The following is a 27,856-nucleotide window of genomic DNA, read 5'->3' as shown; positions in this document are numbered from 1 at the left end:
TCAGAATCTGCATATTAGCTCTGTGGTATAATGACTGATGTCAGCTCTGACTTTGCCAAACATCTCTCATCACTACTAGCTATATCCCATTCCAAACTATTGGGCTTGCTCTCCCTTTCTGGAGACACCCCCTTCCACATACTTGCAGTATGGATTCAACAATATGACAATCTTTTTCTTTTCTTAAAGTGCCACTGCTGTGATGGGTAAAAATAACTTGTTACCATTGTCACTGCCTGGCTGGGGGAGGTGGGAGAAATGAGAAGTTGCAGTAACTAGTCTGGCTATGTTTAACCCTTGATCCTAGACCAAAACTATTCTATTCTCTGGCCTTGAGTCTTTTAAAACTCCTGGCTATCCAAGCTCCCTGGGACGACAGAGGTTTTTAGAGAAAAAGATGCAGTAAATGTTGACCTCTGTGTTGAGCCTATGGTTATTAACTTCCTTTAGGCTTCAGCCCTGAAATCCACTGGGAGCCACAGGCTTCTGTGGATGTTCTATTGATTGAAGAGGGAAAAAGTAACCATGTTGCAAGAGAGAGAGAGAGAAAGAAAGAGAGAGAGAAACACAACAAAACAAACAATCCAGCCGTGGCACTCTTTTGGTAAGGTTCTAGGACAGTTGAGGGCATGCAAGACTCAGCCAGCCAAGTAAACACACATTTAACAGTACAGTGACATGGATCAGGAAAAAGTTATTGTAATGCACAGCATCAGGAAAGAAAGAATACTTGCCTTGTTTATTTAATGTTTTCCTTATGTTTCTTCCAAACAGTGCTTACTCCTTGACAAGCTTGTCTTACTCCTTGCATCTAGCACTTCTTTTCTGGAATGGCTCAAGTACTGTAGCTTCTCCCTGGGTTTGTTTATTTATTCACACTGCCATCCCTGTTCTCATCCAAACTAACATATGTCTGCACAGCACACGGTGAAAAGTCAATGTCTTTCTTCATGTTTATTTCCCTGAAGTTGTTCACCAAATTGCTTTTTTACATCCCTCTTGCAATCTCACCCCATCCGGCTCAAGTATCCCGGATTAGAAAGGCTGTCCCTGGAGCCATTTTCAAAGGGAGCCTCCCATAGCCTTTAAATCCCCCACATTTTATGGTGCAGATATTCAGGATCTGAGGTATTAAGCAAGAAGGAAAGCAAAGCTTGATGGGGACAGGCACAGAAAAAAAAGAGAGTAGCTTCTTTTTTGAATAATCATTATTGGAATTGTCCTGTTATCTGGAACATTTCTGGTTCAAAGTGATAAACAGTCACTTACCACTAGACATTATGCAACAGATAGTGAGAGGGCTCTGTGTGTGGGTATGCGCATGCCCGGTTTACAGAAAAAGTTTCACCACAGAAACAGGAATTTGCAAGTGGGAATTCCTAAAAGTAAGACAAAAATCATCATCCTGATGGCATTACTATCTTCTTAGTAATATCTAACCTAGAGATAAGTTAGGTCTGCTTTTGAAATTCCAACACAAGTATGCAAAGTAATAACTGACACTTAATGAAGGACTTAGCATCAAAGGGCCAGCTTCTCAGATCCTAATTTTTGGCACCTTGAAAAGCACGCACATTTCACTTTCCCTTCCTTTTGCATCCAGGCCCTTTCATTTCCTCAGTCCTGCTTCTGGGCTGTACAACAAATACACCACTGGACGACTCCTGAGCCATGCAATTCCTAGCATGGCAAGCTTGCAAAATGGGATGGACAGGGGCCATAACCTCCTTTTCTCCTCTAATTTATCAACACATATATTGAAGGCAAGCCAGTAGCAGGGATCTCAAATGAAGGAAAGAAACACACATCTTAACGTGTTTCCCCCAAAAGGCTCTGGCGATTTCCTAAGCCTAAATTATTGGACCGTAAGAATTAGCAAGGTGTTTATGAATCCAGGACTGTTTCAAAGGGGCCTCCCAGAAGTTTGGCGCTGTGAAAAGCTGTGGCGCTGCAGAGTGCAGCCCTTCAGATAGTCTGTTAAATACGACACATAGGAAAGGTGTCGATCAAAATCACTTTAGGGGCTTGTGACCTCCAGCTAAATACTTCAAGAACTACCGCAAGCTCTTCCGCCTTGTGCTCCTGGAGACAAGAGGTGAGCAGCTCACCAACGACTAGGAACAGCCAGTGTGTACAGCGCCCAGAAGAGCAGGCCCTTGGTTCGCCTAGCCCTGGGTGCGCCAAGGAACCTTACTCCCCCGCTGCCTCGGATCCCTACTTGGCGCTGGGAACGGAAGAAAGTAGTGGGATTTCCCCACCTCCCCCAAGGCGCAGCCCCCAGATGAGAAACCAGAATGTACATGGAGTCCTCTGTAGCAAGTTGGAAGACGAGGGTGACGGAGCGCACCCAGCCAGAGCGAGCAGGCTGCCGAGGGAACTAACTGCCTGAGGGGAGGAGGAATCTTCCAAAGTCTCAGCCTAGGCTCGGTGTGGAAGGCAGCCGCCGCACCATTGCTCTTCTAGCCGGACGCAGAGGAGCGCGCTCGCCTCGCGTCCTCCTGCTCCGAGCAGGTAGACCGCGGCGTAGCTGACCGCCAAGAGCAAGGAGTTTCCTCCCGACCACCCGCCCGGCGTCCAGCTGCAGCTACTTTTGTTGAAAGAAAAGGCGAGACACTGCAGAGGGAAGGCTCTGCAAAGCTGGAAAGCGATCTGCCAGGGGCAAGGGGCCCCGGAGCGGGGGCAGTCGCTGGGGTGGGTGGGGGGCGCAGGCCACCTTAGCGGAGCGCGACGGCCTCTGGCCAAGGAGACCAGACCGACTAGGGTGCCGGGGCCACTCCTGCCCGCCAGACCTTCGCCTTCTGCACTCCCAGCCCCCAGCGCCCACCTCTCCCGCCGAAGCCGCCCTTCCGAGGGGCTCTTGTCTGCACGCAGTGCCTAGCCCCCGCCCCCCACCCCCGGCTCGGGCTCTGCCGTCGTCTTGGCAGTGTCCAGAGATGCTCCGCCGCAGACCCGGGACCCCTTAGGCGCCTCTTCCCGTCCCTCTGCCAAATCGCAACGCCTGTACTTTTCCAGCTCCCTCTTTCCCTCTTGAAATTGAAAGTTATTGAGGTCGCTCAGGGTTGTTGCTCCAGCAGTTTCCTTCCCCGCCCCCGAGCTCCCCCCGCCCCCCGCAGCCATCCCCCCTCCCCCTCCCTCTCTCCCCCCTCCTCCCTATGGGGTACTCCCGGGAGCCCAGCCCAACAGTGGAGCGGCTTCTGCTCGCGCAAACCAGAAGCAGCTCGGGGTCTCTCCGCCGCCCCTTGGCCATGGCCGCGGTGCCGACGGCGCCCGCTCCCCTGCGCTCCCGGGGCCCCCGCCGCTGCCGCCGCAGCCGCCGCAGCAGCCTCTGAGCCCAACTGGCCGCCGCCTTCGCCGCCCGCCCGGATCCCGCCCGCGGCCGCAGCGGCCGCGCACCATGCTACCTGCGGCCGCCGGGGCGGCTCCTTGGAACCCTTGCTCGCGGCGATGACAGCCACCCCAGAGAAGCCGCGGCAGCTCAGTCCTCGGACAATTTGAAAGTACAATAGTTGGTTCCCTGTCCACCCGCCCCGCTCCGCTTGCCACCACAGCACGCCTGTCGGATCTGAGTGGAGAAGCCCGCTGCTTGGCTTCCGTGCTGCCTGTCTCGCTCTATAGACGCCTGACACATAGGGTTTAAGACATTAACTGTAATTAGCAATCAAAAGAAAAAGGAGAAAAGGAAGGGAACCATCACTGGGTTACTATGCACTTGCGACTGATTCCTTGGTTTTTTATCATGTTGAACTTTATGGAATACATCGGCAGCCAAAACGCCTCCCGGGGAAGGCGCCAGCGAAGAAGTAAGTGCAGGGCTTTTTACGCGTTTGCTCCCTCCGGCCGCTTTCACCTGTCCGGTCGCTTTGCCTGTCCTGTCTGTCCCCAGCGCCAGGGGTCCGCTCCTCCTGCACCCCTCGCCTCCCAGAGGCGGTTAACAGTCCGGGCTCTGGGGCTTCCGCTGGCGCCTTTCACGCGGTGCGTCGCCGAGCCCCTGTGATCCTCAGCATCCTGCGGGTGCGCTAGTCGGGCGGACTGGGCGCTAACGCAGCTCTGGCCGCCTCTGGACTTCAGGTTCCCGGGAGTCCTGCGTTAGACTCGCCCGAGGGATGCGTGCTTTCCTCTTGAAGCTTGGACCGGGGCCTGGAACCCGGGCAGCTGGGACGCCTGGCCCGACAGACGCCCCTGACCGCCGCGTAGACGCCGGCGCGGGGGAGGCGCGGCTGCGGCAGCCGCTCACCTAGCGCCGCGGACCCCGCGCTGGGCGCTCCTGCTGCGCCCAGGTCGCCCAGCGCCCGCCGGCCGCAGGGGCACCTAGCGAGCCAGCGAGCGCCTGCGCGGCCGCGTCCCTGTGCGCTCACGGGCGGAGCAGAGGGACACGCAGGGCGCCGGGGCTCGCGTGCACGTGGCTTTGCGGAGCCACCCGACAACCCACGCCCCAGGGGCTTGAAGACAGCCGCATCCCGGCTCCAGCAAGCTGGAGGTGCCGGGGTTCCAGTTACTCTTGTCGGCCACACGTGAGCGCTTTCCGTATTTCAGGCCCTTCCAAGGGGTCCCCTGAGACAGACACAGAGGAGGGTGGCTTCTCCCTGCAGACTCCCGCTTGCCGCCCCTTTTTCTGGCCCTTGGGAAGTTGGCTAAGTGATGGCTGCTCCAGATAGTGCCCTACCTGGGATTAAACGGGCACCGCCAGAGCGTGCTCCACCCGGGTCGGTCTGTGTAGGGAGTGGCGCATGCCTGAGACGCAGGGACAGACGTGCGGTTGACACTTCTCCCTGCTCCTGGGTAGCCAGCCCCATGTGTCCCCTTTCGCAGATTTGCAGAGCCCTTGGCGACCCTGGCTCCATCGTCAGGGACTCTGCGAGAGGAAAGGGAGGCGGGAACCCTTCCTGGAGCTCGGGGGTGCAGAGAGCGATGCCACCGCCCGTCCCCTCGGACTTGCGCGACGGGACTGGGCTGTCTATGACCGGCGGCCTCGCCTTGTCCCCTGCGCGGAGCCCCCTGTGAGCGTCCGGCCAGCGACGCCCCCTCGGGGCAGGCGCTGGGGCAGCGCAGAGGACACAACACGGGCTTGTGTGGGATGGAAATTCAGTAATCGCTTCTCCCACCTCTGTTTGTCTCTGCCCTGGCCCTGGGCGTGAGGGTCCCCTGAAAGCTCCCTTTATACCGCTCGCCTCGGCCAAACAAGGTTTGATTCACCTGGAAATTGCCCTTTAAAAACGTGGCTGGGGCCGGAGCGGCGGCCTCACTGCTCTAGAACCGCGTAGCAGGGGCAAGGAGGGAGGACCAAAAGGAAACATGTGAGGCATCCGATTTATTATGCTTGGTCTCTGAATGGCTTGTATTCTTCAGGACTCTCCCACCCACTCTTTTTTGCGTTAGCGGTGCGGCCGCCTCTCGGAAGGAGTGTCCCGGGGCTCCGCGGATCCCCAGCTGGGTCCTGTGAGGGCGGTGGAGTCGCGCGGTCCCTGGGGTCCTGCTTGGCCCCTGCTCTCCTCCAGCTAGTGCCAGTGACGTCCTCCGCCCGCGGAATACACCTCTGGCTAGGAGCCACACCTTGGCTAGGGCGAGGCAGGGTCCTGAGTGTCAGAGGGGTCTCCTTTTGTGGCTCTGGGCCCCCTGTTTCTGAAGACAGCCACCGGAAAGGAAGCGTGATGTCCGTTTGTTCGCACCTCCCCCAGCGAGGACCGCGGAGTGGGAAGCTGGGGCGGGCGCTGTCCTAGGGCTTGGGGGCGCCTCAGGCTGGTGCGCCGCCGCGCTCAGAGGAGAAGCGACTACCAAGGCCCAAGGCGAGCTGCCTTTGGACGTGCATTAATGATCTCAAGGCCAAGGCAAAGGCGCCCTCCGGGGCTGAAGGAGGAGTGGGTGGAATCATATTGAAATTCCAATTATTCTGTGGGAGTGGGTTTGAGAGGGAAGGCTCTAGCAGGGATGCTCCGTGCTTCTTGGCACTTGAGTCAGCCTTTGCTGCTGCGTTTGCAGCCGTAATTCTGGGAGAGGGGCGACCCCTTGCGTCCTGTGAGGAGACGGACGACATTCTCTTTTGGCAGGTGCAGTGTGACTTCGGAGAATGAGAGGGGTATAGGGAGGACTTCTTTAAATGTCCTGTACTTCAGGGTCCCATTGCTTATGTACAAACTCATATGGGTCGTTTCTTCGGAAACCTCTGAATGAAAGAAGATTTTCTCAAACAGGGACTCCAGGAAGCGTTTTGAAGTGAAAAATAGAATGGTCAAATATATTTTTAGGAAGGCCAACTTCTTTATTCTTAACGTGAATATTTAACAGCATCCCTTTTGGCTTGGAGATGAATATCTTAATTGTCCTCGACTTTTAAAACCGCCACTACAGGTACGAGAGCAGAAAATTAAGGTTCAAGAATGGGTTTTCAAAGCTTTGCTTGGTAGGCTTTTGAATAAGTTTTAGCACAAAATTTTCTTGCAAAGATATTCATTTGCAGCGTTAGATACTGTAAGATGTAAAGAACCGTGGCTTATCCTCACAAACAAAGCCATTTCACGTTCTCCCATTCCCTAAAACAACGGTTCTTCCATTTGTCTGTTTTGTTGCAAACTAATGATCCCAGTTGTTACAAACTAGTGTTTCCTCTTATGAAAGAATCAGTGTTTTAAATAGCGGAGTACTTTTAAAATATCTATTTAGCTATGGGTGAATAATTACACGATTTGGATTTATATACAGCTTACAGACATGACAAAATTGAATTTGTCAAGATAACTAAGTGCAACCCTTAATTTTTTAAAAAAATGGCAGTGTTTTAGAGGTAAACCTTAGCTTTAAGTGCTATCCTAAATCAAGAACCCTTAACTAAAGGTTTGTTTGTTTGTTCAATTCATTGCTGAGAGGGAGAGAAAGAGAGAGAGAGAGCGAGAGAGAGAGAGACTTCCCAGATGCCCACAATGGCCAGGACTGTTCTGGGGCTGAAGCTGGTAGACAATAACACAATCCAGGTCTCCAAAATGGGTGGCAGGAACCCAATTACTTGAGCTGTCACTATTGCTTCACAGGATTTACATTAACAGGAAGTTAGAGTTAGGAACTAGAGCTGGGAATTGAATCCAGGTACTTTGATGTGGGGTGTGGCAGTCTTATCCACTAAATGCCCATCCTGAACTCAGTTTTTAGCTCATTTCCAGGTCAGCCTTTTCAGCTTGCTACTACAGTCAACCTCTGACTTGCAAGTTGTGTGCTAGAAACTTTAAAAATCCCCAGAGTCGTAATGATAACATAATACCTCACCCGTTCATTGCAGTTCCACTTGGATTATTCACTTGAGCCCCAGATAGTCACAAGTTACTCTTAAGTAACTGGAATGTAAGAATAAGTATGAAGTTAAATGCCATAGTATCAAGGCAGATGTTAATTGTTTTACTTTTCAGAAAAAGGACCTGAGAAACAAGAACTAAGCAACTCACACGAATTCATACAACTACTAAGTGGAACCTGATTCCTGCCATGAGTTGCATGGTTATTTTTGCACTTACGCTGTATGCTAACTCATGACATAGACAAGATATTAGCCTTAGTGAGTAATACATTTTTGGGCTCTAGGCCATAATTTATCCAATATGATGGAGAATAGCTGTTTGGATAGTCTGGAAATATTTAAATTGATCTGTATCTATATGTATTATACCTTGATGACTAATGTCAAAGAAGCAAATCTGTAATGGTTATAGTGAGGTTTGCTAAGTAAAATATTTTATTTGATTGGTCAGAAGACATTGTAGGGCCATGTTGTGCCAGAGTCTATTGTTAGAAACATCAGATGCTATTTAATGTCATTTTTATTTGACACCATCTATTAATTGGGTTCTAATTGTTCAGATTCTAGATAAATGCAAGTTTTGACAAGTCATTATATACATAATAATTACAAAGCACACCATTGCACAATCTATAAAACTTTTTAAAGTCTTTCATAAAGAAGCCTGAAAAAAGAATCAAGAATACAATGAAAATAATTCTAATGGTAGTAAAATAAAAACAGACTTACTTGAATATACTAGTCACTGCTCATGGCATTGTTTCAAATGTTGAGCTATTCTTTGAGATTCTGATACATTCATACTGATTACATTGCTAATCTTGGAGAATAATCAATTAACTGACAAAATAGAAAAAATTCTGTAATTCCATTTTCACTTTATAATACTATTTTGGAATTAAAGTTTGATTTGGAAATATATTACAATGCACTTTTCTCACCTGTCTACATTTATCGAAAGTCTACCATATTTTTGAGAGGAACAGTTAGGGACAGGACCAGAATTTTCTGGAGAACATATACTCTGTGAGATATTATGTGATATCCATATAAATCAAAGACAATTAATTTCAGACTCACAGGAGGTAGTAGCAACATCTAAATGCAAGCAAAAAGCATTTACTTTACTATCAGGATTGTTTAAATATCTTATTGTTAAACTATTTTAACTCTGTTATTACGTCAATAGAAAGATGACACTAAGAACACTAGAAATTTATTTTAAAATACTGTTATTTTAGCCTCAAATTACTCTAAGTAATTGAGAATGTAAGAATGAGTATGAAATTAAATGTCATTATTTCACAATTCTTTTCAAATGAAATATGAACTGTATTTTACCTTGTAAGTAGATAAGCTTTCTCAATCATTTATCCATTTAAAGACTTCCATGGCATTTAATATTCTACAAATTAGGTCCCCAGAAAGCAATGAATGGAAATTATGATGTGCAGTTAAATTTGATTTTCAAGGTATTATGAGGAAACCCTTGCTACACTACCACAAAATGAATTTATTAGTCCTCTGATCAATTTAGGTGATTTGAATCTGGACCTAAATCTCCAGATTGCTACTACACACCTAAATGGTTAATATTTTTAAAATGCAGTGATTCTTTTGATTCCTATGTAATGTTGATGGAACACTATGTAGAGTTGTCAGAATTCTATGTAAAAACTAAAAGATCCCTTTGCTATTTTAAGAATGACTATCAAATATAAAACTATTTTAGATATAATGATTTGCTGAAGAATCTTTCCTCCTTATCTCTATACAAGTGTTTCATTTTGGACATTCTACTGAATCCCTCTTCCCACTTCCTTACTATTCATTATGATATATGTCATCCCCTCCCCCCCAAAAAAAATCTTTTTCCAAGTAATGAATTCTTGAAATGCTGTAAAAGTGGATATTATGTTTCATGAAATGTAAGAATCAGCCTTGGTTACCATTAGGAAAACATCATTCAGTTGTGAGAGCATTGTAGAGATCATGCAAGACAGTGTGTTAAAATTGTATGTTTGACTTGGTTAGGAGTATTTCTTTTCCTAACAGTGCACTGAATACTGACATTCTTTTGAGAATGATAATTTAAAAAAATATTGCATCATAAATTATATAGATTTTGCCTTGCTTTTGATTTTGGGGGAAAATGTACATTGCTTTGTTGATTTTGGACTTTTTCAGGGTTTAATGTGACTGGATTATCTTGAAGTTTGCCTTTTGTTGAACAATCTTGTACCACTATACCTTAACAAAATACCGTGAAGTATAAAATACAAACTTATAAAAGGTGCTACCCAGTGAATCTGTTTTATTTAATTCAGCTCTAAGATCTTCCCATCCAGGAATATTACTAGCATTCTGAATAAAGTAATCATCCAACAATACTGAAAAGACTGTAATGTTCCACTCTCAAGGATTGTGGGGAGTGCAGAGAATGTTAGTTGTCTCTAAGCTGAGAAATCTCAGTTTTCATTCTAATGGTTTTAAAAGCCTGGAACTTTTGAGCAAAATACCTGAGTTCTTTTCATGCATGAACAATTTGAATAATTTCAAAAATTCATTTTTAAAAAATATGATTGCAGATGTTTCTTATCTGATAAGAGCATTTGTGCATTTTTTTGGGTAGTCTTTGCAAGGGACCTGGTTGCCATTTGTTGTCACTAAAATTGTTCCAGAAGTTTTATGGGAAAAGTTAAGTAGTACTAAAGAATATGATTATTCAACTAAATATATACTTAATAGCTGTAAACTGTTCTTATATTGTATGTGAAAGTCTAATCTAATCTTCAAAATAGCATCTCACTAGTTTTCCATCTGACCTTCAAATGTTTGGTGGATAGCAAGTATCCTAAATTCTTAAGCAGAGACAGACAATGGAGAATCCCCAGGGAGTACTTGGAAAAGTAGACTGAAAAGTTGAAGATCTTGTTTCATATCCATCACTGCTACTAATGTCTGTATAACTCAGACGGATCTCCTTGTCACACAAGGTGATAGCTGAATGCCTACAAAATGAGGCACTTATCAGAAATTTAGATTTCAGTGATATCTATAGTCTCTTTAACTTTTAATCTCCTGGTTAAAAACATGACTAGGATTACTCTTTTATTTTCTTTTTAAAAAAAGATTTATTTTTATTCAAAGGTACAGTTATGGAGAGAGAGGGAGAGACAGAGATAGAGTTCTTCCATCTTTTGGTTCACTCTTCAGATAGCCTTAACTGCCAGGGCTATGCTAGGCTAAAGCCAAGAGCTTCTTCTGGGTCTCCCATGTGCATGCAGGGCCCAAGGACTTGGGTCATCCTCCACTGCTTTCTCAAGCACATTAGCAGGGAACTGGAACAGAAGTGGAGCAGTCAGGACTCAAACTGATTTCCATATGGGATGCCTTCATTGCAAGCGACAGCTTAACCCACTGCACCACAACGCTGACCCCAATGATTACCCTAAATTTACTTGTCTTATTCTAATAAATTTAGCAAATAAAGATTAAAATGCAAATAAATATAAGCATTCATTTGTCAAAAGCAAACTCATTACAAAAGAGTAATATTAAAGTGTAAGATGAATGTATTATGATAGGCCACATTCTTCATAAATTCTAGTTTCTGAAAACCATAGTCATGGTGTCAATCAGCATACTCAGTCTACAGTAGATTTTCTGCCTTATGCTTGGGTATAGAGTAACAGGGAGCTGGTTTGGAATACCAACTAGAATAATACTTCAGAGCTTCCATCCCAGAGCAACTTTTCAGAGGTGGCCTCTGTTGGTGAGGAAGAGCTGATTTTAATAGTCCAGATTTAAGGTAATAAGATCCAAGGATATATGACACTGAATGAGCAAGAGATTGTACCCAGAGGATAGTTAATTTTGATGAAATCAGTAGTTCTTGGTAGTTAATGGAATATGAAGGGGAAAGAGAAGGAGGACCATAGTTGGCACTAAACTTTGGAGCAAGAAGACTCAGGTCTGGGTGAATGGAAACATTTTGTAGACAAAGACAGGAAAGAAGGAGAAGCAGGTTGGGTAGGAAACTTATTTTTCTTTGGAATTATCTCTACCTTGAGGACCCAGTTGGACCTTTAGGAAGTCAAAATCAATTTCAGAGAGCATCAAAGACACAAGTCAAAAACTGTAAAGCCACTTGCACAAAGAGGATGGTTGGGGGGGTCAGTGCTGTTGTGTAGCATGTTAAAGCCACACCCTGTAGTGTCAGCATCTCCTATGGGCACCAGTTGGAGTCTTGGCTGTTCCACTTGCAATCCAGCTCCCTGCTAATTCACCTGGGAAACATCAGAGGATGGCACAAGTCCTTAGGGCCCTACACCCATGTGGGAGACCTGGAACAAGCTTCTGGCTTTGTCCTGGCCCAGCCCTGGTCATTACAGCCATTTGGGGAATGAACCAGCAGATGAAGACACTCTCTCTCTCTCTCTCTCTCTCTCTCTCTCCATGTGTTTCAAATAAATAAAATAAATCTTAAAAAAAATGAAGACAGTTGGGTACAGGTGATAAAAATCTGGTGGTGTCTCATGTATTATTTCCAAAGTGACACCAAGACTCATTCTTCTTGGTAGTGTTGAAATAAGATTAATTACTCTTGAGACACTTTGTCTATTTTAGATAGTTTAATATGTCTTCTCTACAATGGCTTCTCATTTTTGTGGCACATTCTGTATTATATAAGAGAATGGTCACTGGTATCATGAGCTGCAGTTTAAAGTTGCCAAATCTTGCAGGTAAAGATTAAATTTAGAAGGTTCATTAATTGTGTAACTATATTGCTTTGCAAGAGATCAAAAGGTGATTTGAAAAACTTTATGGTAATGAAGAACAAGTTTCAATAAGGTAGAAAAATGATTTTTTTAAACCATTCCATTTGGACATAGCATTTATTGCTAACACAAGCTATCTGCTTTTAAGCAGATTTCTCTACAAAGTGTGCATACTGAGAATAAGAGAATCTCATGATAGGATGAAATGGAAAGGAATCCAGTCCATCTACACGGTGCAGGAATTATCCACATAATCTCCACTGAGTATCTGTCCTGCTTCAGTAATGGCCAGGTCCAAGCTTGCTTTCTTTATCCTTCTATTCATTTTTTGAGTTTCTGTATTGGTAGCAGTGTATTCTTCTCCTAGTCTTTTGAGCACTTGCTATGGGTATTGGATTAGACTGAGTTACTTTAAAACACCTTTTAAAAATGAATATGCAATAATACAATGTACTATATTTGCTCCCAAAAACTGTCCTCAAAAAACTAGCTGGTAAGCATATTTATAATTATACCCCAATATAAAGCACATTCCTGAGAGTAAGTGGTAAGGCAACCCCCATTTTATAACCACATAATACAAACCACCACCACACAATATAAAATAACAGAATTTGTGAGCTGCTTATTTTAGAACACTGTTTTCTTTACATATGCTCAGTAAGAAAAAGAGCAGTAGTTTCTCACTGTTGGGTTCTGCTGTCAGACAGAGGGACCTCACAGGTATGAACAGTCATCTTGACAAAGGCTGACATATAAGTAGAGAAGGTATCAGTCTCATTTTGTCAAAAAAAGAGTAAAATAATATGCCCTGTACTCATAATTTCCTCATGACAAACCATGGCTTCATAGCTCTCAGAGCCACTGATATATTCATACATGTTTTATCTTAACATGTGTACTTACACTTGTTTGGTAGCACAGGTGTTATAACAATAATTATTATATATATATGTGTTATAATAATAATTATTTAGTCTTCATGTTTGAATCACTTGTGAGTGCCAGACTTTGTTCTTGATGTTGTCTTCAGATAGTATCTCATTTTGCCCTCGTGCTCACCTTGTGAGGAAGATGCCAGTAGTTCCACGGTAGTGGATCAGTTAATGAAGGTGTGCATCTGGGTCCAAAGACCAGATTCTCAATTTTTTCACTTCACCTCAACATTGGGCTTGGTGCTTGAGGCAGTCTTGCAGTCATTTTCTCAAACTCCACCTTATTTTTCCTTTCTCTTACTCTCATTTGCTCATTCCCTCTTGCTGCTAATTTAACAAACCACAAGTCTTTTTGAACATTTTGTGTAGAGGTGGCATCTGATATTCAAGTACTCCATATTACTACCTTTTCTCTACCTTTTGTGCTTTCTAAACTTAAACTTGCCCTTTTGATGTTTTTTTTTAAACATGAAATCTGCTGATGTTTTTAATAGAAGCAATAGAATTATATAGTTTATGAGAAATAATCTGAGATTACTTTTCCCATCTATGGTGCGTATATCTACGTGAAGATTTATTTAGCCATGGTGATGTGTGCAAAGTCTATAATTTTGTAGGTAAGTATCAAAATCGTCCATGTAATTTACAACCACAAGAGATATTTAACTGGCTAGCTTTTGTTATCCAGAAAAGTTATCTTTATGATGCTTCATAAAATCTTTTATTTATATTACTTTTACCATGAGCATTAACAGCAACCTGCACTTCAAATTCTTCCTTTACGGGCCTTGGTATTGTGATTCTCAACCCTGATTGATGTTCACATGAGAATCACTTGAGGATCCCAAAATAAAATAAACAATAAAAACAATGCCAAGGCATACTCTAGATAAAATGAAACAATCTTCAGGGATGTGGAGCATGTATATCCACATTTCTTAAAAGTTGTCCTGGTCATTCTAATGTGTAGCAGAGACTAAGAAATATTGTAAGACCCTCAATTCAAGAAAAACTATCGTGCTGAGGAACTGTTGAAAGCAAAGCTAATTTTATGAGTGCTAGACAGACAAAATAGACTTGCATGTAGCTTGGTAAGAGATGAGATATATGTCATTTGAACAAATAGCAATTTACAGTATAAAGCAATCTGATAGCTCTATGTTGTCTATCAAGATAGTGTTGTTAAACTTGAGACATTGACTGTAGCAGACAAGATTATCTGATGGAGAACTGTCTCAGTCAAAGAGTCCAAGAAAGGAAGCAAAGTACACACAGTAGAACATGATAGTGAATCCAACAGACACCGATTTCATAAAAACATGGCTGCTAGGAATGGTGCAAGCCATGGGTGCGTGTGCTTCCTGCTGAACCATACTGTGGGTGGGGACAGAGTAAACAGGACAATTGTGGAAAATGGGGATCAACCCAACTACAACTTTTTTTTTTCAAAGCTACTAAATAATAAACAACTGCTTTTTTTTTTTTTAATGTCTTACCAGATAATTGGTAAAGTGTCCTAGAGTCCTCCTTGTTTTTAGGAAAATCTTAATGGTTAGGAAACTACCTAACAAGATATAAACACCCATTTCTTTTATAGTTTCTACAATTGCTAACGAACTTTAGATTGACTACTGGTGATCGGTAAACTACTATAAATAGCATAATACTAACTCTATCTTTATGGGTTAAGTTTTGTGGTAGGTCACTTATTCATGTAGTTACTGTTTTTAATTCACTCCTAATGTGCTCTTCTTTGGGTAGATATTTTCATTAAATCTTGTTTATTATTCTTTTCTAGTCCATGAAGGATTTTCAAAGTTTGTCATAAACTGGAGAAAGGTTCATGTAAAAGTGAGGTGGAAGTCTGGGCTTCCTGTCAGACTTAATTCTGCTTGTTAAGGGGGCTCTTTGGGAAAATTTGGGTTCCAGTGAGTCACTAGGCCAAATCCCAATAACCACAATTGCCAGAAGTAATTAGACTGAAGAAAGCCAGGCTCCTTGGGAGGAGGGGTCATCAGAGAACTCGTGAGCCATTGCTCCATGGTCAGACCTAGTTACTTGTCCCTGAGGATTGGGAGCAATCATGAGTTACAGACAGCAGGAAATCCACCAGAAAACAATGCTTTTCCACCAATTTTTTTTCTTCAATAGGTTATTCACCCTAAACATGCAAGAGATGGAAATAGGCCACCAGCACATGCACGTTTGATGTCACTATCCTTTTATAAACCACCTTGCATTCCTGCATGACTGCAAATGCCCACATACAGAATTCCTGCTATCATCATTGCAGGTTCTCCTCCTTCCTTCCTGAACAGATAAAAAGAAACCAAAGAATTTAATCTGTCTTCATAAAAGAGCTGGCTGACCAGGATGAAAAGGGAAGGGAAGGAATCTTTCTTTGTAAACATCCTTAAGTCAATGTAGATACATTTTTGAAGGAACATTTTGCCCCTAACAAAGTGGTAGTACATTACCCCAGGTCAGGAATTCTAAAATATCCAGAGCTAGAAAAAGTTCAAGTGCAAACTTATGATGTCTTGTATTGAAAGCACTCCCTTCTAGAAAGCAGGTGCTATTGTACTGAAAACAATAGCTTTTAGACATTTCATGCTTATGAGAAGCTAAGTAGAATTTATAACAAATAAATAGGCTGTCATGTTAAACTTTCAATATGTGAGAAATTAGATTGCTAAGCCTTTCCAAAGGAGCTTATTCATGCAGCTCAAATGTATCTGTGCTTAACAACTAGTGTGAAACTTTGTCTTTGAAACTACTGCCACTACCTAGAATATCCAGAGTGCACATTCTGTCATCTCATTTGATACATCTTTAATAGAACAAAGACATAAGAGCTCCCACTGTCAGGTGACTGTCCCTAAAGTGGTAAGTTTGATAATTCTTTATGATTCAAAATGACATCAGTATGTTTCAGTACTCAATTGAACTTAAAATACTAGTTCTCTGATGACAAACACAGCTATGGGTGATATTACATATGCAGAGAGGAAGCCTCACTCTTTGCCTGGCCAGCTTTTTCTGGCAATTGGCAATCTCCAGATGTCAGCTGGCCAATAAGCCCTAACCTTATGCATTATACATATTTAATTGTTATGGTGATGTGATGGCCACTATGGCAAATGGAGTGGAACAGTATATTTTTTTTCCTTTAGTTTGAATTTTCAATAAGATAATCTGAGAATAGAAGCATTTTTTTGGAATTTAGTGGGGGATTATAATCTGTGTTTATTTATTCTACTACCTTTTGATGACATGTGGTTTCTGCTATGAAATAACAAGAATAAAAAAAGACAAATGCTGCTTGACCACAAACTAATCAAGGACATACTGAATAGCTGAATATTCATTTCTTGTTTTCCAATTCATGATGATTTTTTAAAATCTAGAGTCCAAAAAGGCCCTCATTATTTGTTTAGTACCAAGAAATAAAGACCAAATACATTATCTTTAGCCTCTCTGGTGTGAATTTACACACTCATTTCATGGCATCCTCAAAATGGTAACTCTTAGCTCCTAAACAAAGATTGAATATAATTTATTTTTAAAGACTTTAATTTATTTATTTGAGAGGTACAGTTACAGGCAGAGAGAGGAAGAGATGAGAGAAAGGTCTTCTATCTGCTGGCTCACTCCTCAAATGGCCGCTGCCAGAGCTGAGCTGATCCAAAGCCAGGAGCCAGGAGCTTCTTTCAGGTATCCCAAGTGGGTTAGGGGGATCAAGCACTTGGGCCATCTTCCACTGCCTTTGTAGGCCACAGGCAGAGAACTGGATTGGAAGATGAGCAGCCGGGACATGAACTGGTGCCCTTATGGGATGCCGGCACCGCAGGCGGAGGCTTGGTCTACTACACCACAGCACCGACCCTACAACTGAATACAATTTAAAAGCCAGTATCTTTTTCATGTAGTACATTTCAAAGAATTCCAGCCAATATACCAACTCTGTTCAGAGCTTGATGTAGATGCAGACTTTTAACACAGAACAGTGAGATTTTAGGTTTGCTGAGTCACACAGCTACATAACCCGGGTGTAATCACTAGCATTTGCCATTCTACCCACACCAAGACTGAAGAACCCAGCCTCTGACTGATGTATTTTCAGACCAATGAGTATTATGTGCGTACACCTCAAAGTTTAACTTCTTGTAGAATAAGGAAGAGTCCTAGGAAGAGGAGCTCCAAATGCTTTCAGGCTACCATGTGGACATCCCACTGACATGACATATATTCATTTAAACTGCCTCTGAACTTAATCTATTGCTCATGCTATAAATGGAGAGCTTACAGTCCCAGAAACCTTCATGTAATAGTTGTAATTCACAGGCTGTTGGGAAAAGTGCTATAGTTCATCAGATAAGAACACATTTCCAATGGAAACTGCTTGAGATTTTCCTGTGCAGAATACTTTCTTTACCCTTCTTAGCCCAAACTCACTTCCTCATCCAGCCCCCAAATTCTAAGCCACTACCAAGAAGAGTTGAATAGTCTTAATTTTAGAACCCTTAAAAAAATAAACACACAGACAGCTGAGTTAATTTATAAAACACTGCCTCATTTATCTTGGCAGTTATCTTGGCAAATTTCACTCCCCTGACCCCCAAACTCTTGTATGCTGACTCTACTTAGCAACTCAGGGAAGAGGCAACTCTCTTCTACATATTAAGTACCTTGATGGTCATTACACTTAATAAATTTGGTATTTCTACACACTTCTTATACAAGTTTCTTTCCTCATAGACAATTTATTTACTGGGTTTCTGAAACCTACATAATCCCTTTACTTTAAACCTGAAGCAAAGAGAGAGTCATTTTTACAAGAGCAATAAACTAAAGTGGCTGTTCAAATACTTTACTTGAATTGCTCTGTACACTGAAGTACCTTTTTGTTAATACAAACCCTTCATATTCTAGCAGGCAGCTCCCTGAAATTCGAGGCTGCTTAAAATTATATGACCAGAAATCTCCCCTCCTTTACCCCTGCATCAGCCCCCTGCTTCTGGGAATATGCCAACAATTTTGCAGGATTCATTCTGACAACTGTTCTGGTGTAAATATTTAGAGAAATCCTTTCCATTAGAGATTAAACAAAGTGTAAGTAACTGTTCCTAAATGATAGATCTTATTAATGTTTGCAACAGCAGGCCTTATGCTATTGAGTACATAGATTCATATACTGTATACTGGAGAAAAGACCAAAGGAAAAGGAACAAAGAGAAGAATTAGAATGAACTCTGTGTAGTTTGAACTGACAATACCATTTTAAATTATCACGATGGAGATGACTTTTTAATATATACAGAATATGTGGCAAATGAGTTCATTTAAATTAAAAGTAGCGAAAATTTTATATTGATATTTTAATAGTTTTAAAAAGGTGGGGACAACTGAAATCTTCTTATCACTAGACTAGTTCAAAGGTGGAACTCAGTTATTTCTCCATAGTCTTGCCAAAATGAAGTACAATATCTGAAATCTGATCTGATACAAGCTTTTGTTTCTATATTATTAGTCAAGAACTATTAAAAAGAGTAATGGCTGAGCTCTAATGCTTATATCAAATATCATTTGCTAAAATAGGGTGGCACTAGGAACCCCAAGGGTTGAAAGCTCACCAGTGTTCCCTTTCTGTGTTTTGCTGTTTGCACAACGTTTTCAAGTGTTTATGATATATGATATACTAGGTGGTTACCCAGTCAAGCAATTGACATCATCAGAGATTTCACTGAGTTTCAAATAACTACAGTACCAATGATCCCTGTGATACATCACCAGAGAAAGAATGTATCCATTAGACTAGTTACTGTCTCCTCTTCCTTAAGAGACCTAAGGATCACATTAAAATATGAAAAGCCATGAATTCTAATTCAGTGTATTTATTGATAATTCACTGTCTAACATTTCTCATTGGTATCTACAGTTTTTTTTTCTTTCAGAAGTAAGACTTTAAAAATACTGTATTAAGATTTTTCCTTCCTGTATAAAACCATTTTAGGAAAAACATGCTATGCAAACAATGTTAGAACATTTACAATGGGATTTTACTCCTTGTTTTTGTTTCAAAGATACAAAGGCAATTATTCACTGCTGTCTTTCCAGTTGATTCCCACTTAAATCCTCTATTTACTACTATTTAGCAAAGAAAATAATAAAAAGGGGTCTATGGGAAATGAAGTGGAAACATCATGAACTTCATTGCAGAAGAAACTTTTTTGAATCTAAATCATCTTTGCTTTGCACTATAGTGAGAGAAATTCCATGTTAGGAACCTAGAAGACTGATTTCTAATTTATACCATGCAGTATAATTTAGATAAATCGTTTAGTCTACAATTCAGTTGTATCTACTATGAAATGGGACACATCTTTCATTTACTTGAAAGCAGGAAACTGCTTGAATCCCTCCAACAGCTCAATGGGCTTTGCTCTTTTCTTCTGGTAGCGTGCTCTCACCTTGAATACTTACCTGTCAAAACATCAAGAATGGAGAGTTAGGTCTGGAATTCAAAGGTATGTTTCCCTTTGTACTTCCATGAAATTTTTAGACCCCATTTTGGAAAAGCTAAGAAGCATAAGAAATACTTTTGTGCAGAAAGACATGAGGGAAAATGAAATTGAACCTAGACTTAAATAAAACATTTTGCATTCATCAATCTTACAACTACTTATGGAACATTTATTGTGTTTCAGGGTTACAAAAGTGATCAGAAACACAACTGAAACCGGCCCTTGTAGAATTTCACAGTGGTTAAGGAAACAAAATATGAAACCAGAATTAAAAAAAAAACCCTTCAGCTTAAGATAAATTAGAACACTTAGATATCACTTATAAGCTGCATTTTATTTCTTTTTTAGGTTTGTCTAAAGAGAATTGAAAACTAGTTTACTGAACTCATGTATATCCAGATTTTTCTCTGTAAAACAGGGATGCAAGACAGCATTGTGGGGATGAAGCAGGAAGGTAGGAGGAAGATCAACGGAAGACACTGGAATTTATTAGCCCTCCCAGTATTTTCTTGTCTTAAAATTTATGACCAATGAATAGGAGCCTCCACTTAGCATGACGTTTGTGACAATTATAGGAAGCATGCTATGCGCACTATAAACGCAGTTGGCATTGTTAGGTAAAGCTTGTAATAAAGTGGCATAGTTTGGCTGAGCAAATTTCCATTTTCAGCACATTGATTAATTTCTATAGTTGAACTTTCACACTAGTTCATTAACTGGAATTACTTTTACCAAACAAACACTAAAATATTGTAAGTTTAAAAATAGTGCATTTTTGTCCATCCCTCTGAGGCATTTTCAAACCTTTTATGGTAACCCCTTGACCACTACATGGAACATACAGTCCAATCTACTTAAAGCACCAGTTTGGCAAACACTTGTCAACAAGTTATTTGGATTTCTTAATGCAAGTCTGTTGATGACCTTTCCTGACATTGTTTGATAGCTTTAAAAATGTCAGTTGCTGAAATTCAGAGTCTTAAACTAACTTGATTCAACTCTTTCCTGTGTGTTATCACTAACTTGTGAACATTTCTGAGTAAGGAGAAGCAACTAACAGCGATTTTTACCTGTGGAATCTCATATAACCTTCACAACAATCTTATGATCTATTATTAACTATTTTGTAAATGAAGAAACTGGGGCTCAACACCAATAAGAAATAGATCAAAGTGACACAGCCAGAAATGGTACACCTAAAACGTGCACCCAGATTTTCTGACCACAACCAACCCTCTGCCTTTCATTGGGCCTGATAAAGGAGGGTGGCAGAGGAGGTTTAAACGAGAGAGTGTTCTTTTCCTGCAGCTAAGATGTAACTGTACTTCATGAAATAAAAACTTAGGGTGAGAAAGAGTGAACTGAGCTAATGGACGGTGGTATTTGGAAAGTATAATGACAGGCATTAGACTATTTTAAAAGCAGAGACATGGTAAGATCGCAATTACTGTTCTTAAAAGATCACTCTGATTGCTAAGTGGTATCAGTAGTGATGGAGGAGATGGAAAGATGTTAAGTCTGTCAATGAAGGAGGTAGAATCTACAGGAAAGTGTGTTTGGACATGGAGATGAAGACAGTTCCTAGATTCCTGACTTCAGCAGCTTACTGAGCTAGAAAATAGTAGAGAAAGAGCACCTGTCTATTAGACATGCAATATGTTTTAATAGCTAGGGAGATTTTTTTTTAAATCATGTGTGCAGCATGATCCTTTCATGTTACTGACAAAGACAAAGAGAAACCAGTGAAGTAAGTGACCTGACTGAAGTCACTTTGCAATGGAGCCAAGAGTAGAAAATGACTCCTGCGGCCATTCTGCAACACCAAACACCACACAGCAGATGGTTCCAAGCTCTGACATTCCAGAGAAGTGCTCTGTGGGTTTGCTGCCAATCTGACTTCATATTTGTTTAATTAATGGCCTTTTTAAAGAGAATTATCTGTTCATTGGCTGAGGATTTATTTCACAATCTCTTTATTTCCTTACTTCAAGGACACTGAAGCTTTAAAAAGCTACAATAACCTGTTGCAGTAATCTAAGCAACAACTTTCAAAAACAAACCAATCATACACACCCTTATCAGATGCAATGATCAGTTTTCTCAGGCAACACTTGCTTATTCATTTTCTGGGAAAGAGGGAGGTTCAAATCCAACCTTGATCTGGTAAGTATTATTATGTCTATTGTTAATCAAAACATATCAGAATAATCTTGTACAGCATAAGGAGATTTTCTCATCATTGTCTTATTTGATTTATTTCAATTCCCTTTTGGAATGGGTGGAGCAGGTTTTATCATACTCATTTTATGGATACATCTTAATGATGTTAAGTGATTTGCATAGTATCATGAAGTTATGGCATTAAAATTCTATAGAGGAATATTTATTTTGTTTTTCTACAAGTTCATGGTCTTTCCTGTACTGCCACAGTCCTCCTATATCTCCTGTGATGTTCCTACCACTAGTCTAATTTCTTTGGACTTGATAACATAGATCAGGGGAAATCTTTGTTATGGATGAGAATCTCACTGGTTGACATGGTGAACTGCCAGGTCCTTAAAGACCTGTCCCATTTAAATATCCATATGTGAGCTCAGCATCTGAGATACTGAGGCAAGAGCATCAAGCATCATTGAAAAACTATCTTAGAAAAAAAGCGAAACTATACTGAGTATTCCCTGTGGTAGCAGAATTCCCTGAGAAATAAGTTGAACTTTTATAAAAGAAGATTTTTAAAAATAAATATTTTATTTTTAATAAAAATAACTGTATGGGCTTCCCCTAAACATCATATTTGATTTACTAGACATGATCGAGTAGACCATTCTAGAGAAGGGTTTTAAACCAGATCCCTCTATAATTCAAGCTAATTCACTCTCTGGATCTTGGTATTCTCATTAGAAAGTTTAAGAGAAGGAAGAGTATTAACATCTTTTTAAATTTCATGGTTATATTTGGCATCCTAAATATTCCTTATGTATTCCAACATAGAGAATTTTGTTCATAACATTTACGCTCTTTCTCCCTTTCCAATTGTTTAATTTCTTCTTTTTCCTTTAAGGCCTATAATTGCTCTTGGTATTCTTCAGATATCTCAACCATCAGTATTAGCTCCCCTCTTTTAATTTCTGTGGCATTCAACTTCTGATCTATACATTGTGGTCTTTAGACTGTAGAAAGATAATTGTACTGACTGTATTGTAGGCTACTGGAGTCAGAGACTGTGTTTTGTCTCTGAGCATGACCCATCACTAGAAATCTACTTATAGTGATCACAGAGCACACACTGACTTGTCAAGATGATAATGATTGGATACTGCGAGTATGATATTCATATCAGATGCATGAAATTTACCCCCAGAAACAGCTTCTAAATGCAGCTGCCTTAATGCAGTGTCCAAATCAAACTCCTTATTCCTAAATCAAATTGTGTGAGATAGAAACCTATGCATCCACATGTTAAACAAGTGAGTTTTTCACACAGTGAGGTTTTAGAACCACAGGCATAAATCTTTCAGTTGACTGTACCATGTTGGTATTATTTGGGTTGCACGTCTTACTTTCAGTCTGTTTACAGACGTATTTGTCTTCAGGATGTCACTAGATCCTTAGAAGTCTTATTTCCCAGGGTTTGTTTTTGTTTTTGCTTTGTTTTGTTTTTGTGAGACCACCAGTAATTCCCATTTCACCCTATGTCTGTAGCATTTCAAAAGTAGACACCCTGTCTGATGGTTAGGGAGTTCCTGGCTCCCCGTCTCAGAATGAAACACTGCATTTTGCCCTCATTTCAGCTTTCTTATTTAAAGGGTTTTCAGAATTTCTATTGGATAAAGCTTCCAGCAACCTTGAATATGGTGGGGATAACCCAGGATGTAGTTAGTGCCCCTTGAGGAAGAGAAACTGTCTTCTATATATTGATTTTTGATGAGTGTTACAAATATGTTAAGTGCTTTTCACAGTACCTTACTTAATTCTTTCACTATATATCAAATTACTTGAGTGTTTCCATGTTATAGATGAGGAAACTGAGGCTCAAAAAGGATAAGCAGCTGTTGTTTAAATTATCAGCCTGTAAACTGACTGGCACAGTAATTGATTTTATTTATCTTGATATGTTCACTAACTAGCAGTGTCTGCATTAAGTGATCAATGTTGGCAGTTCAGCCAGATAATATCAGGACTGGGATTGAAAACCAGACTCTGCAGGAATCCAGGCCAGTGCCTTTACACCGTATCCACGTGTTCCTCTGGGAAGACTGGAAGGCCCGTTTCAGAATGCGGTGACAATGCAGTGAACTGTGCATATAAGTACAGAAATGCCTCACCCTCAGCAAAGCTGCATGCATACTCCTATTCTGTCAGAAGGTTTATGAAACTAGGAGAAAACTCCATTTATTTTCTCTGCTCAGGACTTTAGATGTGACACACAAAGCTGGATTTTTTGTAAATGGTATACCCACTATTTGCACATCTTCCTGTGCCTGTTAAAATACCACAAGTCCCTCACCCACTGTTTGCTTATGCTAAGGCTGCAGCCATCAGATATGCTACTTTAGCATGCAATGTGGCAGGAAGATCCAAGTTTATTCATAGTATAACAAAGTGGAGTTTGTTTTTAGCACAAACTGAAGTTTGTTTCATTCAAGAATGTGAAGTTAGTAGTTATGGACTCACACCCATGCAGATTCATTACCATGAAACTATCACATTTTCTGTTTATGTTGATTTCTAATTATTTGTCCCCTTAAGAAAAAAAAAAAAGGATTGGCTCTTCTAGCCAAACCAGAGCACATAATGATTCCCACTGTTGGATGAACAGTGTTGGATCTGTCTCATGAAAAGTGCTGTTATTACCACCCACTAACTCATCAACAGGTCCTGGCCCTCTGCAGAATCTGGGTCTCTCTCCCCACCTCCACCCACCTCTTGTCCTCTATTCACCTCCACTTGGGAACATGGCCACTTGGAGGAGGGAAGGCTTTCCCTCACTTAGCAACAGCTGGAGATGCTGATCCAGAACCTTACATTTTAGACCAGTAGCAGAGTGCATTAGCTTTAAAATAGGTTTCCTAGGTTAGCAGAAAGAACTCTACCTTTTTTGTTTTACATATACTTTTGTTGCCGTTTTCACAGAAGTATCAACTCAGTTGTCTGGTTGGTCACAGGAAAACAAAAACTGTTTCACTATTTTGGAAGGATCTACTTTGAAATTAGCCCATACATTATTAATTCATTTGACAGAAAAATGAATTTAACTGCGATTCTAAAATAAAGGTTATTTCAGGAGCAAACAATCATAATATGATTTGATTGCTATGGGTTTTATTTAGACTGTTTCAATATGCATTGATGATGGCAAGAATTTAGAAGAAAGAAAGAAATGATTCTATGTGAAGGCCGGCGCCGCAGCTCACTTGGCTAATCCTCTGCCTTGCGGCGCCAGCACCCCAGGTTCTAGTCCTGGTTGGGGCGCCAGATTCTGTCCCGGGTTGCTCCTCTTCCAGTCCAGCTCTCTGCTGTGGCCCAGGAAGGCAGTGGAGGATGGCCCAAGTGCTTGGGCCCTGCACCCGCATGGGAGACCTGGAGAAGCACCTGGCTCCTGGCTTCAGATAGCAGCCATTTGGGGGGGGTGAACCAACGGCAAAGGAAGACCTTTCTCTCTGTGTCTCTCTCACTGTCTAACTCTGCCTGTCAAAAAAAAGAAAAAGAAATGATTCTATGCGAAATAGTATTTTTTAATTCTTTTTTTGTTCCTATGATCTCTTATATGTTTCATAAATTTCTATTTCCCCTAACATAACCTCCCCAACACACACACACACACACACACACACTCCAATAAAAGGGAGTGGATGTTTAAAATCCTGATGCAAACTAAAACTAAAATTACTGCTAGAGGGAGAAGAGGAGGAACAGAGGAGAAATGAAATGTTCCCAAGAGCAAAGAACATTTAGATTGATACACAGTCTTCAAAGACTGGAATCTGAATGTAAATTACCAAGTTTGTTGATGGCTAGAACATTCTACTCTAGTATAAAAATTAATAAGAGAACATATTTTCATGGAATACAAGATGCTGGTCCCACTCCAAGACCCATAAAATTAACAAAAATTAAAGTGAATAACTGTACGAGGCAACATGTGTTCTTTCCCATGTGTCCTTTTTTTTACTTCTGAAATTTACTGAGAAATGCAGATTCTGAAAGTACTTCAGCTGCTGACTTCAGTGCACAAGGATCTGTAAGACTGGGCTCCACCCTTCCCCTATCACCTCCTCATCTGTCACTCACGAATCTGCAGCCTCGGGGCTCCTCCTGTGCTGTGCTGTTCCTCCTTATACAACTTATACAACTTCAGATCTTAAGCATTACTCTACCTGGAAGACCCTTCCTCAGCTTTTCAGGCTGACCCCTTCTCACCCTCCACCTCTCAACTCAACTAAGAAGGAAACGTAGAGTCTTCTCTGAACACCACATTTGAAGACGTTTCCGGAGCTATTCTCTGCCTTACCCACCTGTTTATTTCCTTCCCAATACTCATCACAGTCTAATCACTCATTTGCTTTATAACTAGGAAACATCGTGGCATCATGACATGACTGGTGTCTTTTTCATACTTGCATTTTCTGCAGTATGTGTAATGTTAGGCACATAGGGGCTCTCATAAATTTTTGTTGAAAACCTAAATCATAGTTTCCACAGTGCGCCCATATACACTGTAGCCCACTTTCACCCGTCTCTCATTTCCAATCCTGATTCTATACCATGTGGTTAGACAAAGCATAGCTCTTTGCCACCAAGTTTGCATCCAGCTGCCAAATATTCATCATATCTTAGATTTCAGGAATTCTACAGCTACCATTATTTGCTAGCCATTTTCTTAATATTTTGGGTTGACTTGATTTTAGTGGAAAGTCTAGTTAACTGCTATTTAATGTTAGGTTTGTCTTATTGCTGTGGATTTATTTTAAAGTATTTATAGACTATAAATATTAGACTCCCTTCAGGAAATTATTATTCAGTAAGAGAAAAAGAAAAGTTTTCCAAGTTTTAGAAGAAATCATTTCCATTAAAAACAGTATTTTCCCCACATAATAATAACAGTAGAGCACCAGCTCTGCTGTATTTAGCAGCTGGTAAATACATTCCTTTCTGACTGTTAAGAATTCTGTAAACCCACTGGTGCAGGCACAGACTTTCAGATTACAGTGACTGAATGTGGTAAAAGAGCAGAACACTCTTATCCTAACTATCATAATTCAAATTATATCTGCTATTGGCTTTGATAAACACCAAATATAACATGTATGTAGGTTTACAGGTGCATAAATGTGCATGCATGCACATGTCTTTCTGTATATGCATATAAAGATAGATATATGCCTACTTATGGACACACATGTATACATATGTGTATTTAAATAACTAAATTTAATTCATTTTGTGATTAACACATTGTTATTTTGAAACATTAAAACCATCAAAACAGTATTTCAAAAATAGCAACATCTATATATGGTTGAATATTTAAACATGAACAGAGACTTCTCTTTCTTCATATATCATACTATAAGAATGTAAAAATGGACTATGTCCCAGTAAGTAGTTATATTTACTCAACAAGGCTTTTGTATCTGTGTTGCTATCTACACCTAACTCTCCCAAATTGCCTAAGTGGTTCTGCAGACCTACACATTGTCAGTTTTATTTTGGAAGTTTTAACTTATGAATACATAAAAACACTGACTTTCAGTATTTTCTAGGGTGGATGCAAAACAGTTTGAAAGAGATTGCCAAGTAATTCAAATTTTCAACATTCAATTTTTCTTAAAGTGAACTTTGGCAAGCATTCCGGAGGAACCATGAAACATTTCTTAATTTTCAGTGACCGTAACATTGTTCTCAATTTAAATAGAATTATGTAACAATGAAGTCCCAAGATATAGTAGAATCTGTTATACTGACTTAGACAAGAAGGAAACTCTGGACTCTCTCTCTCTCTTGGTGCATGGATCACTTTTTAAAATTATTACTATTTGATTTAAAGTAATTTATTTGATATTAAGCATCTTCAAAGTGTATGTAACTGGGAACTTAATTCTTTTACCAGGTATTCTTAGGAACAGCCCACTTAAAATCAATTACTGTATTATTAATACTTCCAATTAAATATTTCCTGCTTTGAAGTCTTTATTATTTTTTTTTGACAGGCAGAGTTAGACAGTGAGAGAGAGAGAGACAGAGAGAAAGGTCTTCCTTCTGTTGGTTCACCCCCCAAATGTCGCTGAGGCTGGCGTGCTGTGCCTATCTGAAGCCAGGAGCCAGGTGCTTCCT

At 40.9% G+C, this 27,856-nt stretch overlaps 1 protein-coding gene across 2 annotated transcripts in view; it reads left to right on the top strand.

Moving 5' to 3' along the window:
- The first annotated feature begins 3,181 nt into the window (after positions 1 to 3,181).
- RSPO3 (R-spondin 3) overlaps positions 3,182 to 27,856 on the top strand; it is an 89,497-nt gene continuing 64,822 nt past the window's right edge. For both annotated transcript variants that reach the window (XM_051854359.2, XM_002714805.5), the window contains exon 1: positions 3,182 to 3,800. In XM_051854359.2, coding sequence (XP_051710319.1) covers positions 3,704 to 3,800 — 97 coding nt within the window. In that variant the 5' untranslated portion in view covers positions 3,182 to 3,703. The remainder of the gene's footprint in view (positions 3,801 to 27,856) is intronic.

The sequence above is a fragment of the Oryctolagus cuniculus genome, chromosome 5 (genome assembly GCF_964237555.1).
Source record: "Oryctolagus cuniculus chromosome 5, mOryCun1.1, whole genome shotgun sequence".
Lineage (NCBI taxonomy): Eukaryota > Metazoa > Chordata > Mammalia > Lagomorpha > Leporidae > Oryctolagus > Oryctolagus cuniculus.
Note: the sequence above shows the minus strand (reverse complement) of the source record. Positions and strands in the feature narration are given on the sequence as shown.